This window comes from Eublepharis macularius, chromosome 12 (assembly GCF_028583425.1).
Source record: "Eublepharis macularius isolate TG4126 chromosome 12, MPM_Emac_v1.0, whole genome shotgun sequence".
NCBI lineage: Eukaryota > Metazoa > Chordata > Lepidosauria > Squamata > Eublepharidae > Eublepharis > Eublepharis macularius.
The window spans coordinates 62920930-62945279 of NC_072801.1; the positions used below are offsets into that span (position 1 = coordinate 62920930).

The following is a 24350-nucleotide window of genomic DNA, read 5'->3' on the forward strand; positions in this document are numbered from 1 at the left end:
ATTATGGAAATGAACTGAAGGTTCCGCTGTCCCTTACAAGGGAATGGGAAACCCTCCGTGTAGCAAAGGAGCCCCCTGAGTCTTCTGCAAGACATTCTGTTCTCTGGAAACACCCAAATCCCTGGAATTCTGAGTAAGAATGAGGAGTGAAGTAAATTTGTGTAAGAGACTTATGCAGCGAAACTGATCAGATGCCCAGCTTCTCACCCACAGGCGAAGCAGAAACACGCACAGCTTATGGCAGAGAGTGCAGGGCCTGTGTTACCTAGCAGTGGTTTTCAAACTGTGTTCTGGAATTCCTTGGAAATGTATAAAAGCTCTCCAATAGTCATATCAGGAATATTGAGATATTCAATAAGAATTTCAGAAGAGGTTGTCCAGATAAAGGCTTGCCTGCCATTGCTAGTTTCCCTTCACATGTAAATCTACAGGAAAAGACTGGACATGTATCAAGGTATACTCTTGGTACGAGACCACAGAAGTGTCCAAATGGCCTAGCTAGAGTATCGTGTTAACTGGGCATGCTACAGAAGATTATCTGCAGTGCTGGATAATTCTATGTCAGATCTGCAAGGGGGGAAAAATGACATGAGAAGGTTTCTGCAGGGACATGAAGTCTGAAAAACTGTCCCAGTAGGTATGCAGCCCTTCCATTCAGCTGCCCTGCCTAGACACCAGGTTTCCCTCAAACCTTCTCTGTCTTACAGTGCTGGACACGCACAGCAAGGCAGGCTCAGAAAAACTGGCACGTTAGGCCAGGAGTGTAGAATGGGTGATTGTGTTTAGATCTGAGAACTAGAACCAAACATCACCAGGCATTTTTTTGTCTGTCCATTCGGGTGTCTGCAGAACGGGATGATATGGAACGTGAGGCTGGGAATCTCTTGCTTCTCCTTGAACAGATCATCCAGAAAAATAAAAAAAGTAAGAGTTTATTTCATCCTTCCAAGTTTTACCTGCCGCTTAACCATGCCAGACAGCTACTGACTGCCATCGTGCAACCTTCCTTTCACCTTCTGATGCACACACCAAGCTATTCTTATCCTGAATGCACAACTGTTATTTCTAAAATTGACTAAAGAAGGAACGAAAGGACAGGTCATGAAATAACTGCAAACCATTATGGATTCCTGTCAGGAGAGAAATTTCATCCATTCAATGAGTTTTAGAGTTTAACATGCTATTCCAGTTGCTGACCAGTCTTATATGCTTTTTATCATTATAACTCTGATAATGTTCACATTGTGTTTTGGATTCACCACTCAGGATATCATAACCACTAAGGTATTATTAATCTGTGCTAAGTGACCGTGAGCGCTCTTTCTTGGACTTGGATTCACACAGTTAGATATTCAGCAATCAAAATAGTTCACCTCCAACATTTTGTTGTACGTCAAGGAGGTGAAGGATTCCCTCAGTCATTGAATTAACAAAATGAAAAACTCCACATATGAGGTGTGATGGCTACTTCACACATGCAGGTTGCCTAAAGTTGTCATCTCCAAGAGATAGGCAAGCATGCATGGACTCACTCTTGCTCACTAGATGTTCTCATCTCATGCATGTTTTATCTTGCTCTTTATCTAAGGAGTTCAGGACACCATACCCAATTTCCCCCATCCTCAGTTTTATCCTCACCACAACCCTGTGAGGTATGTGAAGCTCAGAGTGTGTGTGACTGGCCCAAGGCCACCTAGTGAGCTTTCATGGTACAGTGGGAATTGAAACTTGGGTCTCCCAGGCCTTAGACTTTGGATCATAGTTCCACCCAGCTCTCTGGCCTTCAACTCTTTCACAGAACCCAGGAAACCTCAGCTTCCACCAACCCGGCTCCTTTTACCCACAGATCCCGAACGCCTTGTGACAGAGGCAGAGCAGGAAAAACAGAATTTCAGCAGAAGATTGGAAGCGGTATCAAGCGCCTTTCGAGCAGAAGGTAAGAGCTGCTCCCACCCCTCTGAGCATGACCAAAGGCAAAGGAGGACAGGGTCCTGGCTCTGTTGCCAGGATGCTGTTGGGTTTGCAGGGAGGGTTAGGACTGGGGAAACGGAGTCTTGAGGTATTTGGGCAGAAGGGGACCAGTTACTTACTTCTCTCATGTCATGAGAGAAAAATGCCCCTTTTATTTCTGAAGTGTGATAAGAAACATCACAACAACACAATCTCTCTCCACCTCCACCCCCCCCCCATCAGTCCTGTTAAAATGGACCCATTTCATGTTTGGTTCAAGGATCCCACAGGTTTCTGGACTGGAATATAACAGGGCCTTCTCAGTCGTGTCATCTCATTCTAGGCTCCCCTACCCAGAGGGACCTACCTGAGCCCAGCCCTGCAGACAGTAAAGCAACGCAAAGACATTTTTATGATGCTGTGCTATTCTAAATGTTGCTCTAAGGGCCAAGGCAGACGTGATACACCCTTGTGGATGGTGGTAACCCAGGGCAGCATGCTTTTAAAGCAGGAAAAGCTGCTTCTGCAGAAGCAACAAGCAGTTGGGGGAGCTGTGCACGTTTGAGTGCCTTCCTACAAGAGGTGTTGCTTAACTCTTCCCATGCTCCTTTCCCCACTCTAATCTTGTTTTGCAAGATCAGTCCCCCCTCTCCCTCTCCAAGGCCCGCTTATAGGTAAAGCAGGGATTCCAGTTCATTTTTGCAGCTGCAAGTATGGAAGCAGGACATTCTGATCCATGAACATACAAAACTAGGCAGTGAGCTTAAATATGGGTTGTGAGGAGGAAGCAGCGGGGGTAGGGCCTCTGGCCAATTTGAACTGGGAACAAGCCGAGATGGATTCCAGAGATGCTGCTGGGTTTGGAGGGAGGGTTAGGATTGGGAAAACGGAGTCTGGAGTTCTTTGGGCAGAAGAGAACCAGGTTTTCCTGGGCCTGTCTCACCCATTGTTCTCTCTCTCTCTCTCTCTCCTTACAATCTCACAGTCTGCAGCTACTCCTGCGGTGAGTCCATCTGTCCAGCCTAAAAGTGCGTGTCTGGCCATCTGGTGTCTGTGTTTTAGTCTCCAATTTACTTGTGTGTGAGAGAATGCTGCTGAGCATAAAGGGTAGGATTCATTTATTTATCCTTTCCCTCGAAGTGGAACCATCCCACTTCTATCGTGTAAAAGGTTTACCGACTGGGCAAAGAGCAATAGGGTTCCTGATCTGGTACCTTTGAGTAACCACAGCTCAATAGATACAGGATTGTTTTGAATACACAAATTATTTCTCAAATGGTGGAACAAGGGGGGAGCACGACGATAGGGTCACTCTAGTAGGACATGTACCTATTTTCCTACATGCTGCCATTGCACACCCTGCTTTCCCGCATAACATGTTGTTTAGTATTTATATCTTAAGGTGCCTTTATAAAGTCTCACTGCTCCTCTCTCTTCTGTCACACACAGACCAGATCCGATTCCGACCTTATGAACTGGCAGACTGCACAAGCTGCCATGTGGTCAAAGCACTGTGCAAAGATCCCTTAGTATGTGCAGGTAACTCTCTCTCTCAATATTAATCTCCACCCTATCCTCCAAACACAGCATCTTCTCCACCCTGTTGCAGCCAGGACAAACTGAGAGCCACTACGGTAAGGCAGAGCACAATCTCCAAGCTGCAGGACACAGGACCTTGGAGCTCTACTCACAACCTTGGCCTCATTTATTTCAAGTAGCCTTCTTCATGGGGCTGTAGGGCAGACAAAATGGTAACAACCACGTTTATATACTGTTTTTCTAGACAGATTTGTGCACCACTCATAGTGAATAAAGTCAGTGTTATTATTATCCCTACAATTCAGCTGGGGTTGAGAGGAGTAGCTTGCCCAAAGCATCTGCTGAGCTCATGGCAGTAGGAAAATCAAAGAGAGTCCAGTAGCACCTTTAAGACTAACCAATTTTATTGTAGCATAAGCTTTCGAGAATCAAGTTCTCTTCGTCAGATTGTATCATGCATCTGATGAAGAGAACTTGATTCTCGAAAGCTTATGCTACAATAAAATTGGTTAGTCTTAAAGGTGCTACTGGACTCTTTTTGATTTTGCTACTACAGACTAACACGGCTAACTCCTCTGGATCCATGGCAGTAGGGGGATTCAAACCTGCAGAGAGCTGATTCCCATGCCAACCACTTAACCACTATGCTACAGCAACAAAAGGGGGTATTTCCCTCTTCCTGGCCAGGTTAACATTGCCCTTTGATTGCTAACCCCCAACAGCCTGGCATCCTGAACTCTTGGTGCCCATCTGCTCCTTTTCAATACATCTACCTTAAATGCTTTGGCCAACATGCTCGCACCACAAAACTATTCTGCACTTATTGCTCAATTGATCCATGAGTCATAACAGCGTTTCTGTAGCACTCCTGTTCAGGATGTCCACCTTTTTTCTTACCATCCTCAGGCCTCGTAGCAGACTGAGTGGCAGTCACAAAAACAAATGATACTTTTTAGGGTGCCCATTTCTTGAGATCCAGGCAGCTCCCCCACCAGTTGGACAAACTTATTCTGGTTGCAGATCCTAATGTTGCTTTTGCTGATCTTCGTGACTATCACTAACTTGCCTCCTATCCAGATTATCCCCTCCACTTTTTGAAAGATGCTCTGTGCCTTTCTTGCAGGGTCCAACGTTGCTGCTGGTGTGCTGGTTACCCTTGTGATCTTGCTTGGTGCTGGAGCTGCAGTGTGGTGAGACTGTAGATAGTCAGGGGTATGTAGGGAGGGAGGGGGGAGACTATGCTGAATCCTATAATCTTAAATCTGGGACTCGGAGACAGCACAACACGCCTGGTTAGAGGAGGAGGGCACACCAGCTATGACTCGAGAACCTGGCTTATGTTAGCTGTCACCCACTGCTTAGGCAAGCCACTTTCTTTCAGACTCAGGCCTCCAGCTGACCTATTTTACAGGGCTGTTGAAAGGATTACAACAAGATAACACATGTGAAGTGTTTCGAACACTGAAAGGGATATGTAAAAACTAAGAATTATGATTCCCCCTTCAGCAGAATTCATAGGCTGAAGCACTAAAGAAGCATCTTCTCGTTGCAGCTCTAGGACGCCTACTGTTTTCCTCTTTGCCTATAGGTATTACCGTCAGAAAAAGGGGGAAGGAGAATCCAAGGCTGAAGAGGATGGCGGCACAGAAAGTTCAAAGAGCTCAGAGAGTTCACAGGACTCAGAGTGGTCAGAAGACACAGACACCCCAAGTACTCCAGCAGGGAAGACTCCAAACCCCACGAAGACTGACATCCTATATGAAAATATTCCAAATATTCCCCCATATGAAAATATTCCAAACCCATCATATACTTGGAGCCAACCATCAAGCCAGGACCCACCACCTATTCCAAGCCCACCACATATCTGGAGCCCACCAAGTTAGAACTCAGCCTTGTGGTTAGAGCTCAAGGCTCCCAGAGCAGAACGATGCAGGAAATTAAACTATTTACTAAAAATAATTTTTGTCAGTGACATCCATTCTTCTTAGGGCATCAAGCGATGGCTCTGTCCTCTGAAGGACATATATTTGTGCCACGACAGATTAATCACCTTGTGAGGAAATGCCTTACGTCCCAGAATTTACTTAAAAGTTGGAAGTAATTAGGTCTGCACTCTGTACAGAGGCAGAGGCTATATTGCACCACTACACAAGGGAAAAGCAGTGTGTGATCACCCAGCACCACAGCTATGCAACTCCATAGATGCACAGATAGCCTTAGCCTGGGAAGAACAAAGGTCAGAAAAGTCACACCCAAGCAGTAGAGTTTGGAAAGCCAAATGGGGAAAAGCAAGTGGTGGGCAATGAAAGATTCTAAAACCCCTGGACATGCAGAAGGAGCCCTCTTATTTCTTTGAACTTCCTTAGCCGTCTTGACTTCTCTTACCGGGAGCCCTCTCACATCAGAGCTCTGTTGCAAAGGCTACCAATCCCACACAGCATTAAACTGAGGCAACAGAACGTCAGAAACTTGCAAAGAATAAACACCTATCCTTATTCTAACCACCTTTTAAAGATACACAGTATCACAGTTAGAGGACTGTTTAAATGACTTTTGATTTTTGCTTACTCCATTGTGATCCCAAAATTGAGTGCATTCTGGTCTCTTTTTTAAATCTAACATTCTGATTCAACATGGGTAGACTGATCTCTGCACCCAAGCCCTTTTTAGTCACACTTAGCTAGAAGGAATAAGGGGAAGGGGGCTGTAGTTGATCCCTACATCCCCCACAGCGCACGAGTTCATTTGTCCATCCCCACGTTAGACAGCATAAGCAAAGTGGGCTAGACTACTAGTACTTCAGCAGGAAAACTCTTTGTGACTAGTTGATGACAGCCTGAAAGGTCACACCAGGAATAAGATAGAGAAGGGCCTTACCAGAGAGATCTGGGACAGCCACAGAACTTACAAGTTCCTACATGGGCAGAAACGAGGCTTGCAGTGTAATTTCTCCACATGCTTCAATACAGAACTCCACGATCAAGACCTCTACACTTTTCAATGGAGCCATTTCATCGTTTTGCCCCAAGCCATCAGAGCTGAGCACCTACCAAGTTTAGTACATGTTCATGCAAACTGACCTTTAGGATCACAAACACATGCTCAACTCAGAAGGCCCTCCCTCCCACTAACTGTGGCGCTAACTTTAACCCCAGTCCTTTCTTTTCCCAAGCTCTATCTCTAACAGTTCAGGGATTTGCCAAAGCTTGTTGAAGCTAGGCTATTAGCCACGCTAAGGGATGAGACTTCTGGAGCCCACCAGAGGCAAAAGAGACCAGAAAGTTACCAGAAGTCAGCCAAGTAGTGGCAAAATGAGCAGCTCTTGACATACCTGTGCTTTAAGGGCAGGGCTGATTGCTCTCCAGTGGGCAGCATCCACTGCACACTGGGGATAGTGAAAGTTTTGGGGTGGCCTTGGTGGAAATTCTGAGATGCGGTGGTATTTGTGTTAGGAACATCAAGCCGCAGGCAACGATTTCTGAACTGTGATTGCGCAAAGGAGTTCTGAACCTTCCCCAGCCAGTTCAAGCCTCAAGCACGAGCATGAACTGCATTGTCACTGAATTCCCAGTCCCACCTTACTTCAGTACCACTGAGGCCTAAGCTCTCACACACACTCAAGGGAATGAGGTGGCAGCATGGACTGTACCACTTCAGACTGTAGGGGGATGGATCACCCTTGGGAACGCTCCTCTGTGAAAAGCTCCCAAAATATTTAACTTTATCTCACACAAAGTAACCAAGTAAATGAAGGAACAGCATCCCTTTTTCCTGCTGTTCCTCCCCACTTCCCCGGCAACAAAAGCTAGCCCAGAGGCAAAGCCTTCAGGTGCCGCATAAGAACTTCCATTTATTTCATTTCATTAAGAGTTTTTTTTTCTGATGCATACCAGAGCAGTGGGGTGGGAGGGGGAGAAAGCCAAGGGGGGGGGGTCGCACACAGCCAAGATTAACTTTCCCAAACCCCTGATCAATGACATGATTCTTCAAATATGGGTTTGTAGGGGGAAAGTCATCCCAAACATGATCGATTGATCGGAGGGAAGGGGGAGAGAAGTAGGATACGCCACCCACTTTGGAAACAATTGCAGGGGAGGGGGGCCCAGGAATGAGGGATTCAGCAGATTGTCCTGGGTACTTAAGAGCGAGGGCCCCCCTCAACATAAAACAATAACGGACAATCACAGCAGCACCACACACGCATACGCACATACACACACACACACAGGCTTTGACCCTCCCTTCCCCACAAGCTGCTGACATAGAAGGGGAGGTGGGAATACAACCATCCAACCATCTATCCCCCCCATCATGTTTACACCCAGTCCAAGCGGTTCTCGTACTCCTGCTCCCCGCTCCCCTGCAGCAGACACTGTGCTGGTCAAGGATGAAAGTTCGGGGGGGGGGGGAAGAGTTAAAGTTTCGTCTGTAAATCCACTGTGCCTCTCGTGGTAGGCCCTCGGTGCGTAATACAAATGGTGGCATTTGAGGATGACGCAGTGTGGGAAGAAGAGTGGATCACGCACAGAAAAGTGAGAGCCCGTGTCTGAATGCCACACACATGAAGAGTGCCGCTGAGTGGAGTCTTGGGGCTGTGGGAGCATGGACTGTCCCCCCCGCCCCACCTTCCAAGCAATATGCACAGTTGGCAGGAAAGTTCCAAGTGTCCATAGTGTTTTCGCTGCACTCCTCCAAGGCAATCCTGGCTCTGGGCTACTCGAGTCCACAGATTAAGGTGGGGTGAAGAAGGGGTGGCTTTAGTTCCTGCTTTCCCAAATTAACAGGAGCCTTTCACTAGTCCTGAGGCTGCCAAGCAGCAGGCCAACAGCTCTAGTGCTCCTGCAACTCTTCTCAAGCCTCATAAAAGCTCCCTTTGACGGTTTCTAGGTCCTCGGATGGCTTCCAGGTTCCTCCTTCACAGTAGGCTGCAGCGACTGTTTCAAGGCTCCCCAAAGGCATGACAAATTGATCAGGGTTCCATGCTTTGTGTAAAGGTGATTCTTCTAAAGGATCAACTGGGAGGTTACTGAAGGTGGTCTTCCAGCGCGACACCACTCCAAGTAGCCTGGCCCAGCTCACTGCTCTAGATCCAGCTTTGGTCTCTGACCGTAGGTTAGTGGTATCCCTCTTGGCCCCAGGGCTGGAGGAGACAGACCAATATTCCCCTCTGTCTCAACCATGCCCTCTAGAGTGCGGGGGGGGGGGCTCATTGATTATGCCCCAGTTCTACCCTTCAAGAGAAAAAAAAGGCAGAGGAGGGCTGGTCCCAGCTAAAGTGGGAAACGGAGAAAAAAAGTAATGCGTTTGGAAAGGGAAAAGGTAGAAGTTTAGGAAAAAATTATAATAAAAAGGGTAGAGTCCCCTCCCCTTGAGAACTTCATCTGGAAAGGCCTAGAGGTTGGGTGGGGGCTATTTCCCTTTCTGATCCCCTTTTGCAGGGGTAGGAGAGAGACATAGGGTCCAAAGTGTGCAGGAGGATAATGTTCTATTTTACCATTGCCTCAAGAAGTAGGGCTGATGTTGTAACAAGGGGAGAAAGGGCAAAAAAAGGAGAGAAGGCCACCCCTACCCTGCCCCCCATTTTGTCATTTTCTAATTCGCTTCCCTGCATACAGCATCCAAACTTCCCATAGAGTTGTTGAGAGCTGCCACTCACTGTTCCTAGAATCGTAGCAAAAATGGACCCTCCCAACCACCCTAAAGGCCAACGTGATTCGGGAGCAGAGGACTCCTTACCGACCGGCCTACACCAAAAGAAGGGGGGGGGGAATCTGCCCAGCCTCTGAAACATGGGGCTGGAAGAACTCTCAGTCCAGTCCTGTCTCTCTCCTCCTTTTCCCGCACCCCCACCCCAGCTTCCCCATTCTGGAGTGGAATCTTAGGGGGCCGTTTTCACCATCTGGGAATACAACTGGGTGGGAGGGGAAAGGGGAGAGAGAGGGGTGGGGTTCACCACAGGATGAGGATCCCATCAATTATAGCAAGAACGGATTGGTGCTCCCCATGGTGGAGGCCGACGTGTTGCTGGGGACGATGCCGGCAGGTGGCATGGTCGGAGGGGGCAGTCCCATGGCAGGGAGACCCATGGGCGGAACAGCCCCCAAGGGTTGCACCCCCACCAATGGGGAAACAGAGGCTAAGGGCATCCCGGGGGCCATGGGGGAGACAGAGACCATGGGTGCTGTGGCGGGGAAAGCTGGAGGTGTTGGCTGGGACAGAGGAAGAACTGGACTGACGCGCAGTTGGTTGAGAGAAAGGGGGGTGGTTGCTGTCGCCTGAAATGGGTTTGTGGCAGAGGCTGGCGGGGTGGGAGCTGAACCTGCAGTGGATGAGAGAGAGAGAGAGATGGGAAAGTCATTATGAAGGAAGCCTTCCTCATTGCCTTCCTTGCCGTGACACCGCACCATCACCACCAGGCTGCTCAGATCCACCCAGGAAGCCCCAAATGCCTGCCACGTCCTGCTTTAATGTCCCATGCCCAATCCAATGAAAACACTAAAGCAAGAACTGTGAGAGACCTTCCTTATCTTGCTTTTAAGATTACAGCTTTCATGGCAAGGCAGAGATTTGGAACCTGGGCCTCCCATGGTGAAATCCAAACACCGCATCTTCTCATTTCACCAGAGAATCCAGAAAAGACTCAGAGACCAGAGGCCCTAAAGAACCCTGCTGCTCTGGTTCCTAGCCACCCTGGTAGCAGAACAGGGGGCCTCCTGCCTTGCGGGCGTGTGCCACGCAGAGGTAGGGTTTGTCTGTCTCAGATTTTCAGGCAAGTTTCTACTCCTCACAAGTCAAGTTATGCTAGAAAATGTGCGGCCTGGCCAATTTCTAGTCTAAGGTGCTGTACATATCCTATCAAAACCAAGTATGTAGGTTTACACAAGATCACATGAAAAAGCTCGATTTGTATAATACAGGTTTTCTGGCCACAGGGAAAAAATTACCTTACTGCAAAGTTTTTAATACAGACTCCACTCAGTTCTGTTTTCAATCCTGCTCCAAACAGCAGCGTCCACAGGGAGGTGGGGGAAGAATGGAACAAAGAATACTGCTACCAACCTTCACCTCTATCCTGCTAGACTCGGTGAGGGTAGAAGGCTTAAGCTGTTCTTCCCAACCCAAAAAAACTAAGGAGAATTTTCAGATGTATTGTCAAAGGCTTTCACGGCCGGAGAACGATGGTTGTTGTGGGTTTTCCGGGCTGTATTGCCGTGGTCTTGGCATTGTAGTTCCTGACGTTTCGCCAGCAGCTGAGGCTGGCATCTTCAGAGGTGTAGCACCAAAAGACAGAGATCAGGTGACACAGAGATCTCTGTCTTTTGGTGCTACACCTCTGAAGATGCCAGCCACAGCTGCTGGCGAAACGTCAGGAACTACAATGCCAAGACCACGGCCATACAGCCCGGAAAACCCACAACAACCAGAATTTTCAGAACTTAGTTTCTGCCCTGCTCTGATCCACAAGTCATGCTTGCTGAAGGGTCCCAGTGCTTACCAGGGGGTAGGAAGGGATTGGAGGCCTTTGCAACACTAGAGGGGACAGAAGGCTTGCTGACCAGCGAGTCCAAGTCGACAAGGGCAGCATTGGGACCCAGGAACGACTCGGGGGTCTTGCGCGTTGGCTTAGAGGCTTCGGCTAATGATCCACTCACTGCCGTCATGTCAAAAGCGTTGGGACTGTCGGTGCCAACAGCAGCCCGCGAAACCGGCACCTCCCCAGCTAACAGTGACAGCTCACCTGGGATCAGAAAGAAAGAAAGAAAAGCCAGGAGGGTGGTTAAAAAAGGGGAAAGTATGAGAAGATTTAGAAAAGCAGAAAAGTGTAGGGAAGAAGACACATACACCGGGGTAAATGCATCAATAGGTGACCAGCTGAGGGCACCTCTGCATTCAATCCTCTCACACAGATGAAGTTATGCAAAACCTCAGGCGAGCCCCAAGCTAGAGAGACTAGCAAGACAAAACCGTTTCCCCACTCGAAATACATGCAGGAACAATATTTGCTCTTGGGACTCCAAGCAGGGCTGGGCTGGCATGGAGGGGCAGCGAAGAGAAAAACCAAAGAGGTATGGAAACGGGTAGGCTGGCTTATAACCCAGTCCTTCATGGAACAGCATGCTTAGGTTAGGCAGCTGGGGCAGCAGAGGGTGAGAAGAACATGCACAGGAATGGAGTCAGGCAAAGAGGCGGAGCCATGCAGGGAGCAGGGCTCACCTGTGCTGCTCCCAGATTTGGGCAGTGCTGGACGCAGGCTGTCGAAATCCGAGAATTCATCCCCATCGGGGCTGCCAAACTGCTCAAAGCCTCCACCAGCTGGAGGGGAGGGACAAGGCAGTAAGAGGGCAGAGAGGGAAGGGGTGGGGGTGGTAAGATTAGCAGGGAGAAGGGGGCCCATTCCCTTGCCTTTCCTTGAAGATCCAGCAGTCCTGGTTTCCTTCCCTTTCTCTGACATACTGGGACACAACGGCCAGGAATCCTGGTTCATCAGCCTGTTTGCCATAACCCCTTCTTCAGCCCCCTCCCCAATCCAGGATTCCCGAGGGCCTGCTTTCCCTCACCTGCAGTGCCATTGGTGCTGGGTTTGGAAGGGGAGCCGCCCCAGGGATCTGAGAATGTGGATGCTGGAGCCCAAGGGTCAGGGGCGGTTTTCGCTTGGGATGTGGGAGCTGGACCGGACGACCAGGGGTCTGTGGGTGGCGCTGCTGTAGTCCCAGCGGAACCCGCACCTGGGAGGAGACTTAATATCAGAGCCTGTTTTGTAAGAGCTTGACAAATACCCATCTATCTTGCAATGGACACCCAGGGTGGGGGAGAGCCTCTGAGACAGGAAGTGGTAAGAGGCAGCATCAGAATAGCTGTGTGAGAAAGGCCTGAATATCTTCATCTCACACAAAGAGAGAAAGATGTGGTTTAAAGATGGCCGACATCTAATGATGTTTCAGGAGGATACATTTCAGGATGGGTATTAGATCACACGTGTAATTCTCAATGATTCAACTGTTTGAAAACCTCTTTGGGTTTATTTTGGGCCTCATCGTATTATCTTATGAGGAAGGGCAGGAAACGTCTCCTAGAGGTGCCAGGCTGCAACATGGGCGAAATCAACAGCAGCCTCTACACAGGCTTTCTCTGTGGTGGCCCCTACTCTGTGGAACGGCCTGCCTGAGGAAGTCAGGAGAGCCCCCACTCTCCTGGATTTCCGCAAACGATGCAAAACAGAATTATTCAAAAAGGGTTTTTACTCAAATACGGAGGGCTGTATTGTAGGGATGAAGTCTCAGATGCTTCACTAATGAGTTAGGGACCATAGACTTCACCATGTTGCCTTACATACTATCTGCTGCTTTAAATATGTACACCTATGCACTACCGTGCTTCATGTTGTCAAATGTTAGTCCTAGAATGGATTATGTTCTGCTTCAGCTTTTATTATCAGTCCTAGATTTCATTATGTTCTGTTTAGCATTTCTTCTACTCTGTATTGAATCCTTGATAATGGTATGTCTTTGTAAGCTTGTTTATATTTACCCTATGGCATTATGGAAATGTCCTTGACATTATATGGAAATGTACTTGATACTGATTGTACTAAGCTCATACTGTGTAATCCGCCTTGAGTCTTAGTGAGAAAGTCGGACTATAAATGAAATAAATAAATAAATAAATAAAACAAATAAATTAACTGGGGCTAAGTAATAATTGGGATATTTCTACCCTTAACCTCTGTAATTGCTGGATAACAATAGTTATATATTTTAAAAAGTAATACATATTTGTTATTTTGTTATTTGTAAGATGACAATTAGTGCTGTTCAGAAAATTGAACGAGTTCAGTTCTCTGGGGCAAGGCCATTATTACCCCTGACTTTCCCAGTTGAATATTACAGAAATTTTTGGGCAAGAGATAATAAAAAAAATTAAAAGTCCACCATGGTCAAAACATGAATAACCTAGTAGTTAAACGAGGGGAAGGGGAATAAGAAGTACGCATGTGCAGACCCACAAAAATCAGTTGGTGCTTGCGAAGTAGGGGGCAAAATTATTGTTAGATGCAAACACATCTGCTAAGCTTCAACTCCTGACCCTCCTGGACAATTTGGCCTATGCCCATGATCTGGATCATAGTCAAAAGTAATCTCCAAAATCCTGAGAAGAAACCTATCTATATCTCCAAGGGTATTTGGGGGAGTGGGGTAGCCTAGGAAAAACCATGCTCCTAGACCTCGATACCGTGCCTAATTAGAAGCTGCTTTAAATCTTCTGCAAAATGCTTCCCCAGCCTCTTAGAAGCACTGGTGCTTACCTTCAGGTTTCCAGGGGTCAGTGCTTGTAGCTGTGGCACCTCCCCATGGGTCTGAGGGCACTGCAGGGGGCGCTGCAGGGGGCCCCCAAGGGTCTCCCCCTGTGGAAGCTGCTCCAGTAGCAGGTGGTCCCCAGGGGTCGGTGGGAGCTGCGGGCACAACTGGAGCAGAGCCGCCCCAGGGGTCAGCAGGGGCAGGAGGACCACCCCAGGGGTCAGCGGCAGCCGGTGGGGTGGTGAAGACATCAGCGAGATCCATGAGTGATGACTGCATGGGGGGATACATTGAGAAAGACAGAGGGAGAGAAACCCATGCCTCCTTTCCCCCAGCTGAAACACAGCAACCCCCCCTTTCCTGTTCCAAAGTACCCAGAAGCCCTTTCTGGCTAGCATTGCCAGCCTCTGGGTCTGGAGATCTCCCAGAATTACAACCAATTTCCAGCCAACAAAGATAATTTCCCCCAGACAAAATGGCGGCTTTGGAGGGTGGACTCTATGGCATTAAACATTGTTGAAGTCCCTCTCTGGACTCCACCCCCAAAACTCCAAGAATTTTCCATCTTAGAGCTGTCAACCCTATCCCTGATGGAGTTTTGCTTCTCTCCTGGGGCTTTTGGACTGCTCTGAAAGGCAGTGGGCATTGCTCTACCTACAGTCAATGGCACAGCCCACCAAATCAGGTGATCAGCATTGTGTGCTTGCAGCTAAGCGCTCCTCACAGGCCAAAGGCTCACACACCCCAGCAACCCAGATACAGAAAAGAGCAACTTAGAACCAACATCCCCCATCTCCAGCCATCCAAGAGACTTACAGCATGATGGAGCCTCCAGGCCTAGCTCTTTTCTATGGCCATACAGAATAGCAAGGAGATGGAGAGAGGCAGACGACCCAGTTTGGCAAGTCCCTTCCTGTAACTTGCCTCCCTGGATGCAATCCCTGCTCTCTCAACTTCTGAGGAATTATCTTGCTGAAACAGGCCAAAGGCTGTCTATTCTAGCATTTTGCTCTCTTTGTGGCTTACTGTATGCCTCTAAATGCTGGCATTCCCCTGTTGGTTGCATTCAGAGGCACAAGCTATAGAGCATCAAAGAGATTTGAAAAGAACCCCTTCCCCCTTACTCTATACACTCTCCCAAGCAGGCCAATTTCTCCTCCATTTTCCTTTAGCTGGTTCTTGACTGCTCTCAGTATTCTGTACTGTGCCTCCTAGAACATGCTCAGCCCTCTCCAAGCACCAGGTATTTGCATAGAGGGCTTTTTTCTTTCGACAAATTTACAAAAGCATATTTTCATGCATACCTGGGAGAGTCCCAAGTACCCAGAGACCCTCTCCCTTGACTGTCAATGACCTGTTTTGCTGCTTTTGAGACTGGCAGAGCAACCAGCTACTTTACTAGATATATTTTTTCTAGTAAAAGTAAAATCCAAGAAGCCAAGAACACAGTCCACGTACTATTTAATCATCAAGCTTTCGAGTTCTCCAAAACTTTTCATCAGGCCCAATGTAAATCCACTATTTGCTGGCATCAGGAGATCTTCTTAATACCATGTTCTGAAAAAGTTGCTTAAAAATCTGCTTCCCCCCCCCACCCTTTTTAAATTTTGTAATACTTGGCCTGATGAAGAGTTTATGGAAACTTGAAAGCTTGCTCACTCTACGTGTCATTGGGTTGGCCCTAACAAAGGTATTACATTGATTTTGTATTTCTCTAGACACGAACAGACAAGCCTCCCAGTGCGCATATCATGGCCATTCATTTGCCTTTGATTGTCTTCTCCCCTCCCTTAGGAACCACGGGGCCATTGTCTTCTGGCCTGCCTCACCTCCTCCTTTGCAGGCACAGACTCCTTTTTGCTCTCCTCAATGGCCATCTGGAGTCGTAGGTCATCCCCACGCCGGATTCGCTCCTCCTGCAAAGGGTTGTGGGAAGGACAGAGGTATCAACCCAAGATGGCAGGTGACTGCTGGTGGTTACTCACCTTCAGAAGGGAGGCAGGCAGGCAGAGAGATTTGGCAGCACCAAGGTGGTTAACTCTAGATGTTGTTTTTCATCTAAGCAGCCATCTAAAATCCCGTTCAGCTCAGGCATAATGAAAACTCCTTTACCTTCAGGAAGGCACTCCAAAGAGCCAAGAATGAAGGAGGAACCCAGTGCTGCACTCCCAAACTAGGAGAGTCCTGGAGTCCCAATCTGCCCTACTCTGAGAATGCAGGAGAGCTCAAGAGGAAAGCATTCCCCCGACCCTACTGTAGGTACCTTGAGTTGGGTCAATAGCCTAATTCAGGTCTTTCCATTCTATCCTCCTCCCCAATAACGTGGTTCAGGCCAAGAAAAACTATTTTCCCTCCCTCTCCTCTCACATCCCATTGAATATGCTAACCATCCTCTTCCTCAGCTAACTCTCATGCCCTTCACAGCCAAACCAGACCCCACCCCCCAAACCCCTTTGGTCCAGGTTTCTATTTTCTCCCTTTCCAAAGCCCGTCCCCCATCCAGCAGGTTCCTCCTCCTTCGGCTTATCATCTGTTCTTCAGAAGACACCTGATAAATGCCTTGGATAGGCACCGGTTATAAAAAAGGCCCAGAGCTTGTAGCAGGCTTAGGAGGACACACAGACTTGAGCTGTCCAACCTCCGGGGCCTTCCTTGAGGGACGGTAGCATGGGAAATGTCGAGTCTACAGCAGTGGACAATTAAAGAAGTCTAAAGTGGAATGGAGACACGGCACGTTGCATCGGTCTGCTTAGGATGGAATGTGGAGAGACAGAGAACGCCAAGTTAGTGGAAAGTGTGAGGGAGGGGGAAGGGGCCTGTTTGGGGAGGGGGAGGTAGTGGTTTAGTTGATTATTTCCAAGGCACGGTTGTCAGAGGGAGGGGGCGTGTGTGTGATCAGAGTCTAACCTTGTCGTGTTCCTCTTTGCTCAAGCTAAGGGCTAGCTGGAGCTGTAGGTCCTCGTCGGCCACTGCAGGGGGCTGGGGGGGGAAGAAACACAAAATAAGAGGCATGGAATGGAGTTTGACGTAGCAGAGGGAGGAGAAGCGAGGGAAAGAAATGACGGACGAGCTACAGATGCTTCCCAGTCTTTACTCACTCTGGTTAGCCACCCGCACCCCGTTCCCAACACTCTGTCTCTGTCTTTGATGGGGCACTCATATACTCTCTCTCTCTTTCTCTGGGCAGTCTGTCCTAATGAGGGGGTGCTCACAAAGACCCTCCACACACACTTGAACCCCCTTTGGGGTACAGACTGTACTGACACAAACAGAAAGCAACTGTATTAAGTGTGTGTGTGTTTTAGGAGTCAGCACTTTTACGTATAGAAGTTCCTGTGGTGCCGCCATGTTAGCCCACCACAGCAAGAACAAGAGCCTTGTGTCACCTTGCAGGCTAGCAGATTTAATGGCAGCATAAGCATCTGTAGGCTGTAGCCCACAAATACTAAGTGTGGACGTGGGAGCATCTTAGTTCTAATCCCTACTTTGCCGTTAAACTCCCCAAGAGGGCCTAGGACAGGTCTCTCCACCTAACCCATCTGTTCTGAGGCCACCCTGATACAAACTGGAAACCATCACAATCTTGTCATGGCCTGGAAACAAAATGCCAGAAGACATCCTCTCTGTGATAGCAGAACCCCCCCACCCTCAACCAACAACAATCCAAGTCCAACCTCACAAAACTAGTTCAGGGCAAGGGATATGAATGATCTCTTTTGGTCTCTGGGAAAGGAGAAAGGGTTAACTGCTCCAAATTAGGACCATTTTGGTACAGAGAAATCTAAATCGCTTAACAGGTCATCTCCCTGGATCTTTGAAGGTGGATTCCCCCCACCCCCAATCCCAATTTACAAACAGGGTGGGGTAACAGGGCATGACTGAGGAAAAGGGCAAGGGAATAAGGAGCCACAAATCAAATGAAAAAAGGGTGGCAGAGTAAGCAAACATGATCACCCCCAATCAGAGGAGCCACAGGAAAGGCAAGGAGGAGGAGACGGAACAGTCAGCATTGCGAGGCAGGCCTCACGGGTCTCATGGGCTGTGACAGGAGTTGAGGAAAAGGTCTGAGAGAACCCAATGATGTAGCCTTACTTGAAGGAAAGCACAGGTGGCCCTGATCCGTGCCTGGGTGGGAGATGGTTGATTTCTCTCCCTCACCCCTTTATGAAGGAGCAGGTAAAAGTATAATTAATAAACAGAGTGAGGGCCTGGCCAAAACCCAAGGTAGGTGGGCCTAACGTGATCAAGAGCCATATGATCCAAATCTGGGTCTGGCAGCTGAGAAAGAGAGGCAGATCTGAAGACAGCATCAACCCCACAACCTTCAGTTCCGTGGAAGTGCTTCTGAGGACACTGGATACTGAGGAACGCACAAGATATGACAGAGAAGGACAGTAAAACCCAAGGGGACAGGATCCTGTGACAGGGAAGGGAAACATTCACGGTCTCCCCTGGTTGGGACTGGGGGGAGGTCCATCGTCAATGGGCCTCTACATGAAAATCTGGATGAAAATATCTCCATCAAAAAGCCACTTCCTGTTGGAAAACATCAGCTCGGATTCATCTGCATTGCTCTGGTCCCTCTTTCCCAGTTATCCAAAGTTCGGGGGGGGGGGGGCTCAACTTTTTTTTACCCAGGTTGCACTGCAGGGCATGATGGCCACTAAAGAAAATGGCCTGCTGCCCACCAGTCTCTCTCCCCAACATGGCCATGGCCAACAGCTCGCAACTCACACAACAGGTTGGACCCTGCAGTTCCGTTCTCTCAGAGCCTCTTGCGTCAGGCGAAGGCTCCTTGCGCTGGGGGGGAAAGAGCTGCTATTAGGGGAATGGATCTGTGGGATCCAACCCAGTCTCTCCTCCAACTGGGTCCAATGGAACGACCAGAGGTTGACAACAAAGCTCAGTACCCACAAGTTCAACGTGCTCAAGGGATATCTGTGCATACAATGGACACAAAGCTTGCCAATCTTTTCTTCTAGCAGGTATAAAAACCATGTCCCTGATCACCAATTGGTAATTCTTTTTTTTAATTGAGCAAGGGTTCAAAGGCCAGCAATGTTTCCTTCACCAATGGCCATATGATAGATTAAAAAAAAATCACTAATGAATGGAAAAAGCTTCAGAGAGCTGATTAGGTGAAGATAATTTATAGAACCAGTAAAGTGAATATCCTATTAAGGCATGGGTATAGAGCTGAAAGACATACCATGTAAGCACCACAATATAATATTTCAACACTGTCAATATAAAAAAAAATCATATTTTGTTACTGTATAATCCAAAAGATAATTTGTGCACCAGTAATTCTCAAACAAGCTAATGGTCAGGCCTTGATGAACTTCCCCACTAACAACCTTGTGGAAGTTTTGTGGGAAAGTTCTGATGGGGTCCAGCCCGATTATTTCTAGAGCTGGAAGAAGAGTATCTCAGGGTGCCTTTTAAATCCAGCGAGGAGGCAGTCCAACACCTGGGAAAGTGACCAATATTGATCCTACTTCATTTTTGTGTCGCTGCCAGAAAAGTATACACATCTATAGACTCACAACTGATGTGTAATACCAAAATGGCTAAATGGATCATCCTACTGTGGAGAGAAGAGGAAACGTGCTATATGAGGAAGAGCATGATATTCACAATACAAACCATACAGATAATTAAGCATATCAGTTCTGGAATATTGGTGGTGTTAATTTAGCTGGCAGATAACGCCAGCCCCTAATGGAATTATACTTTCACTGGTTCTGTAATGATTTTTTAAAGTTATGCTGTCTATATTTACGTTGTTTCCAATTCATTAGTAAGATTTGTGGGCAGGGTTCAGGTGCACAATATCCAACTTTTGGGCACTGCTTGCTCCCACACAGGCACAGGTGTGGCCCTGCTTGTATAAGTCTGCTTTTATCGGCCTGCAAGAGAAGTTTCCACCCATCAGAGCCGAAAAGGGTGGTGACCTCAGAACCAACCTGATGCCAGGTGTGGGCTGCCTGCTGGTCTCTGCATCTCTTTCATGATCCACCACGACCCCCTTTGCCTTCCCGCCCACCCAAGGAGCCTCCAGCGACAGATTTACCTTGGCGCTTACCTGCTCCGCTTCCTCCTTGCTCATGGCCAGCGCTAGCTGTAGCTGCAGCTCCTCCTCCCCGCTGCTCTGGGGCCAGGCCTGCTCGGCTTCCACCGGGGCGTTTGCCAAAGATGACGAAGCTGAAGAACGGGGGAAGGGGCGGAAGGAAAGGGTCAGTGCTGTCAAGATGCACTCTCTCCAGAAGAGTGCAGGGCACGCTAACCATAGAGCAACGGTTAGGGCACTGAACAAGGGACAAGGTGAGCTGTGTTCAAATCCCCCCTCGGCTTCCTGCGTGACCTTGGGCCAGCTGCCACCTCTCAGGCTAGCCCACTTCACAGGGAAGTTGTCAAGATAAAACAAATGCACGTGGGTCCTGAGCTCCTTTGAGGAACAGAAAGATAAAGCGGCAGTATAAATTTTAAGAGGGTTTTGTGCTCCTGGAGGGGCTGTACCAGAGTGGGCACCACCTTTGTATACTGCCTGGTCTTATATGAATGAGCAACAGGGGGCAGGAGGGAGAGGGTGAGATGAGGCACTGGCCAGGAACAGCACACAGCTCAGCCAAGCCGTCCTCAAGGCTCTCTCACTTTGCCTCCTGGACTCTCAGTGGCATGCTTTGTACATCACAATACACAGCCCAAGAGCTGAATGAATGGCTGTGAAAGCAGCCTCAAACTTTACAAACTCCTTTTTTCACATTTCCAGCCCGTATGGCCTGGGGAGAAACAATGTCAACAGAGCCTAGTGAAATGTCAGAAGCTGGGGTAGGATCGGACAATGTTAAAGGGACGCAGCCTTTGCACGGCAGCTCCTTGTTTCCACCCCCTCCCCCCGACAGCCACCAAAGGGCTTAAGCGGCCATCTGTTTTTAACCTTATTACCTATCCCAACTCACTAGCCTGGAGCTGGACAGACGCTTAAAGAATTGTGGAAAAGGTTCCATCACGCAGTGTATTGTTTCTCCACCACATTAAAAAAATAACCCAAAAACCCCAACAAAAGTCTAGCATGCAGTTTTTGACATCCCAGAACATGCATACTTTATCAGAATGAGCAACCACCACAGCAACCACCACGCTTAGAACATCAGAGCAATCTGCTCCCAGGGAGGATGTCAGATTTTCTCCCACAGAACATAAGAAGAGTCCTGCTAGAGCAGACCAGCGGTCCCATCTTGTTCAGCAAGTGGCCGACGAGTTACTCCGAGAGGCCGACAACAGGGCACGGAGACTGAGGCCTTCCCCTGGCATCGATACCCAGAGGTTCGCCACCTGTGAGTGTGGAGGTTCCCTTTGGGCAGCAGCCACTGATAAGACCTATCTGCCATGAATCTGTCTAATCCCTCTATGCCCGTGGCCATTGCTACTTCCTCTGGCAGCAAATTCTTTTGTTACGTAAAGAAGTACTTCTTTTTGTCCGTAAAAAGGTTCTCACAGAAAGAAGGTTGTCACCACATAGCTAAAATGATGGGGTGGCAGGAACAGAATGGTGATTTTAGGGAAGTATTTCAAACACATGCTATCTTGGAGAACTGTGTAACTGACAGGCAGTGTTAGAACTGCTCTAAATAAATAAAATATAATTAGATAGGACCTGGGAATTGGTATGCCACATAAATGAAAATGAGAGTATCCCTGTTTCGGTGCGCCTGGAAGGGAACAACCCTTGCGGCAGGAGATTTGGCATGCCACTCTACAAGCCTTGGCAGAGACAGAGGGAGAAGAAAGGAAAGAGGACAGTACAGCCACCGGTGCCATGACCTGAATACCAGTCTCCTCTCCCTCCCCCGCCCTAGACAGCCTGGCACCAAATGTCACCCCTCATTAGCACAGGGACGCCAGCAACAGCACAACCAGTGTCATGGGGTAGTGGTGGTAAGCCAGCCACTGGGAAGATGGAGACAGGAGGGGAACGAATGTCTTTCCTGTCCTTTTCAGGACCCCATTAATATTTTCCCTTCTTTCATCAAGAGGCAAAATACAGACAGGCAAAAATGGGTACGCTGATTCGAACCCTAAAGAAGAGGCTTTGTTCAGAGGTATAGCAATCCCTCTCCCCTACACATGCACAGAGATTGTCTAACAGTTCCTCATTCTCAGGGGAAGATCTTACAGTGAATCAATGCTTCACAACACTTATGTCTTGCCCGGCATAAACCAGTATTTATTTGTATTAAATTTTGCTGCTGAATGAGAGAATGTGAGTTTTTAGGGTAGACGTCAACAGAGCTAAAAGTTACTTGGACAGACAGGAAGATTTTTCTGCACAACTCAAATGTTCGTGCTCTCCTCTGCCAACAGATGCTGATCCAAGAAAACACACACAGAACATTCCGGAACAGTATTGGGATCTCCACCACACAGTATCAGCACCTCACCTCCACTCTGGATTTTAATGAAACGAGACTTTGGTTGTTCCCAATGTGATTTCTGTGTTCGAGACTGATGTCCAGTTTGTACACAAATGAGATATTTGTCTCAAACTACACCAAGCTGCCCCTTAAATGCGATCTCTGAAGCCTCTTTTTCCAGAAGCTTATGCATAGTCAAGTTGACCAATTTGCTGAGGCTGGGCAAGGACTGAGTTAACAGGCCCAAGGCAACAGTATGCAAGTGCTCCTCGGCTATCTTTGAGCAAACCTGAAAGCCAGAAAATCTTTCCGTTGCCTAGCAACTGCAACTATCTAGCAACCACAGGGTGCTCATGTCCCATCAAAATGGCTGGGTGGAAACAACACAGTGATTGGAACTGGCAGTAGATGGAAAAGGGGCAATGCCTAGTATTTATCTCTTTTTATGCGGTTAGAGAAGGAGAAGGTTGGAGAGGGAATGGCATGGCTAAGGAAAAGGTGAAGAACTGGGTGAAGAGGCACAGGCTTTGTCGGGGCTTTCTCAATCAGGTACTAATCAAATGTCTACCTGCTACAACGTAGCCCTTCGGGGAAACTGTTTGGCTATTCCAACTCACAGCTCAGGAATTCTTGCAACTGTTGTTTAAAGTACAAATGCAAGCAAAGGCATGCTACGGAGTTGGGTCCTCTACAAGAGGCAACAACCCGCATGGTAGAAGTTAGGCCAAGAGTGCAACTGGCCCATGGACACCTGAGAGGCTACATGGCACAGCGGGGATCTGAAACCAGGTCTTCCTTCCAGCGTTAGCCTGACACTGAAGCCATGTATGGCAAGAGCATGAATTTTTAAAGAAACATTCAGGGTGAGGCACAAGAACAGGGTAAATGCTGAACAGTTCATGTAGGAAGGCCCAAGGCAGATAACCGTGGGTAGTTTAGGAAGGTCCAGGATGGTTTAAAATGGATTACTAAACACCTTTTGAAAATACCTATCAAATTTAAAGCCCTATCAAGGTATCTGACAAAAAGAGCTTATACCCTGGCAACCTTGTTAGTCTTTAAGGTGCTACTGGATTCTAATCTTGCTCTATTAAATTTAAAAATACAAAAGGAATCACTTATAGCCCTCCAGCAGTTTGGGGGGTGGGAAAGGCTTTGGAATTCCCCTCCTGCTACTTTTTTTACCTCATCTATCTAATGTTTAACCAATTCCTTGTATTTTTTGCAGAGCAACTTCAATAGAAAGCGAAAGCGAACTCCCACCTGCTTATCTCACCTGGTGCTTTGCAAACAACAGAGGGTGGAATTTGATCTTGGGGTTATCAACACAGCAAAGGGGCCCTGGCAGATCAAGGAGGCCTGTAACTTGGCCTCAGAGCCTGGCAACCTGCCAAGCACAAGAAGAAGGGGGGGCCATCTTGTCAGGCCAGCCTCGTTTTAATCAGGGAGGAGCAGCCGGGCCCAAAATTTGAGCAAGTATGATTTCAGGGGAGAGGACATAGACTGGGGCACCAAATTCCTTAATATGGTAAATTCAGGGCAGGAAAGGAGCTTCTGTGTGGGGAGACAAGTAAAGGATCTCAATTTTTCAAGCATCCTCACAGCCTGCTCAGAATCCCCCCGCTCACTGCATAGAACAAGACATCCCGGCATTATCTTCTGCTCTCTAGGCAGGGATGGCCAACAACTGCACTCTTTGCGCTGACATTAGATGCAGAGATCAAAACATTCCAACCTCCTTGCAGGCTCTCCAGCTCTGCACTGCCTAACAGTAACAGGTGGGGAGATACCAGCCAGTTGCCATAAGACCTTATCGTTACGAGTCCCTGCCCAGCCCTTTTCTGGCAGGTAGCCTTTTTAAAAGGCATGAAACAAAGGGCTGCTGGCCTTCACCTCTTTGCCTGAGATTTGTAGCCTGGAGCTGGGAGGAAAACCTTCCGTCAGGAAAAGAGAGAAAAACCTGCCCAGCACTCCAAAGCCTTCTCTTTGGATAAATTCCACTTTTGTACTGTAAATTACTTAGGGTCCTCTCCACCTCCTTTGGGAAGAAAAGCAGCATACATACACTTAAAGTTAATAAACAGCAGCAGCTTCGCAAACACAGAATCAGTGTGCTTAGATGTTGCTAAGTCTTTTGATTTGGGGC

General features: G+C 48.1%; 2 protein-coding genes across 8 annotated transcripts in view; one reads left to right on the top strand and one right to left on the bottom strand.

Annotated features, from left to right (window-relative positions):
- Positions 1 to 4457: 4457 nt before the first annotated feature.
- Positions 4458 to 5533, top strand: LOC129338251 (uncharacterized). The gene is made up of 2 exons (XM_054992325.1): positions 4458 to 4679; positions 5078 to 5533. Exons 1-2 carry the CDS (start codon positions 4591 to 4593, stop codon positions 5373 to 5375), a joined length of 387 nt encoding a protein of 128 aa, XP_054848300.1. The 5' UTR covers positions 4458 to 4590; the 3' UTR covers positions 5376 to 5533.
- An 18-nt stretch (positions 5534 to 5551) lies between these two features.
- The window catches only part of EPN1 (epsin 1), a 30380-nt gene continuing 11581 nt past the window's right edge, over positions 5552 to 24350 (bottom strand). The window contains exons 4-12 of one of the 7 annotated variants that reach the window (XM_054992317.1): positions 19873 to 19991; positions 18522 to 18587; positions 16695 to 16766; positions 15617 to 15703; positions 13796 to 14060; positions 12051 to 12218; positions 11707 to 11805; positions 10988 to 11230; positions 5552 to 9811 (exon numbers count right to left, since the gene is read on the bottom strand). In XM_054992317.1, the coding sequence (XP_054848292.1) occupies positions 9468 to 9811; positions 10988 to 11230; positions 11707 to 11805; positions 12051 to 12218; positions 13796 to 14060; positions 15617 to 15703; positions 16695 to 16766; positions 18522 to 18587; positions 19873 to 19991 (1463 nt within the window). In that variant the 3' untranslated portion in view covers positions 5552 to 9467. Of the gene's footprint in view, positions 9812 to 10987; positions 11231 to 11706; positions 11806 to 12050; positions 12219 to 13795; positions 14061 to 15616; positions 15704 to 16694; positions 16767 to 18521; positions 18588 to 19860; positions 19992 to 24350 lie in introns of all 7 variants that reach the window. The other 6 variants (XM_054992316.1, XM_054992320.1, XM_054992319.1 and 3 more) reach the window with 6 other exon arrangements.

Coding starts and splice junctions, on each gene's coding strand:
- LOC129338251 (XM_054992325.1), top strand. CDS start 4,591: ATGCTCTGTGCCTTTCTTGCAGGGTCCAACGTTGCTGCTGGTGTGCTG. Junction 4,680..5,077: donor GGTGCTGGAGCTGCAGTGTG/GTGAGACTGTAG, acceptor CTTTGCCTATAG/GTATTACCGTCAGAAAAAGG.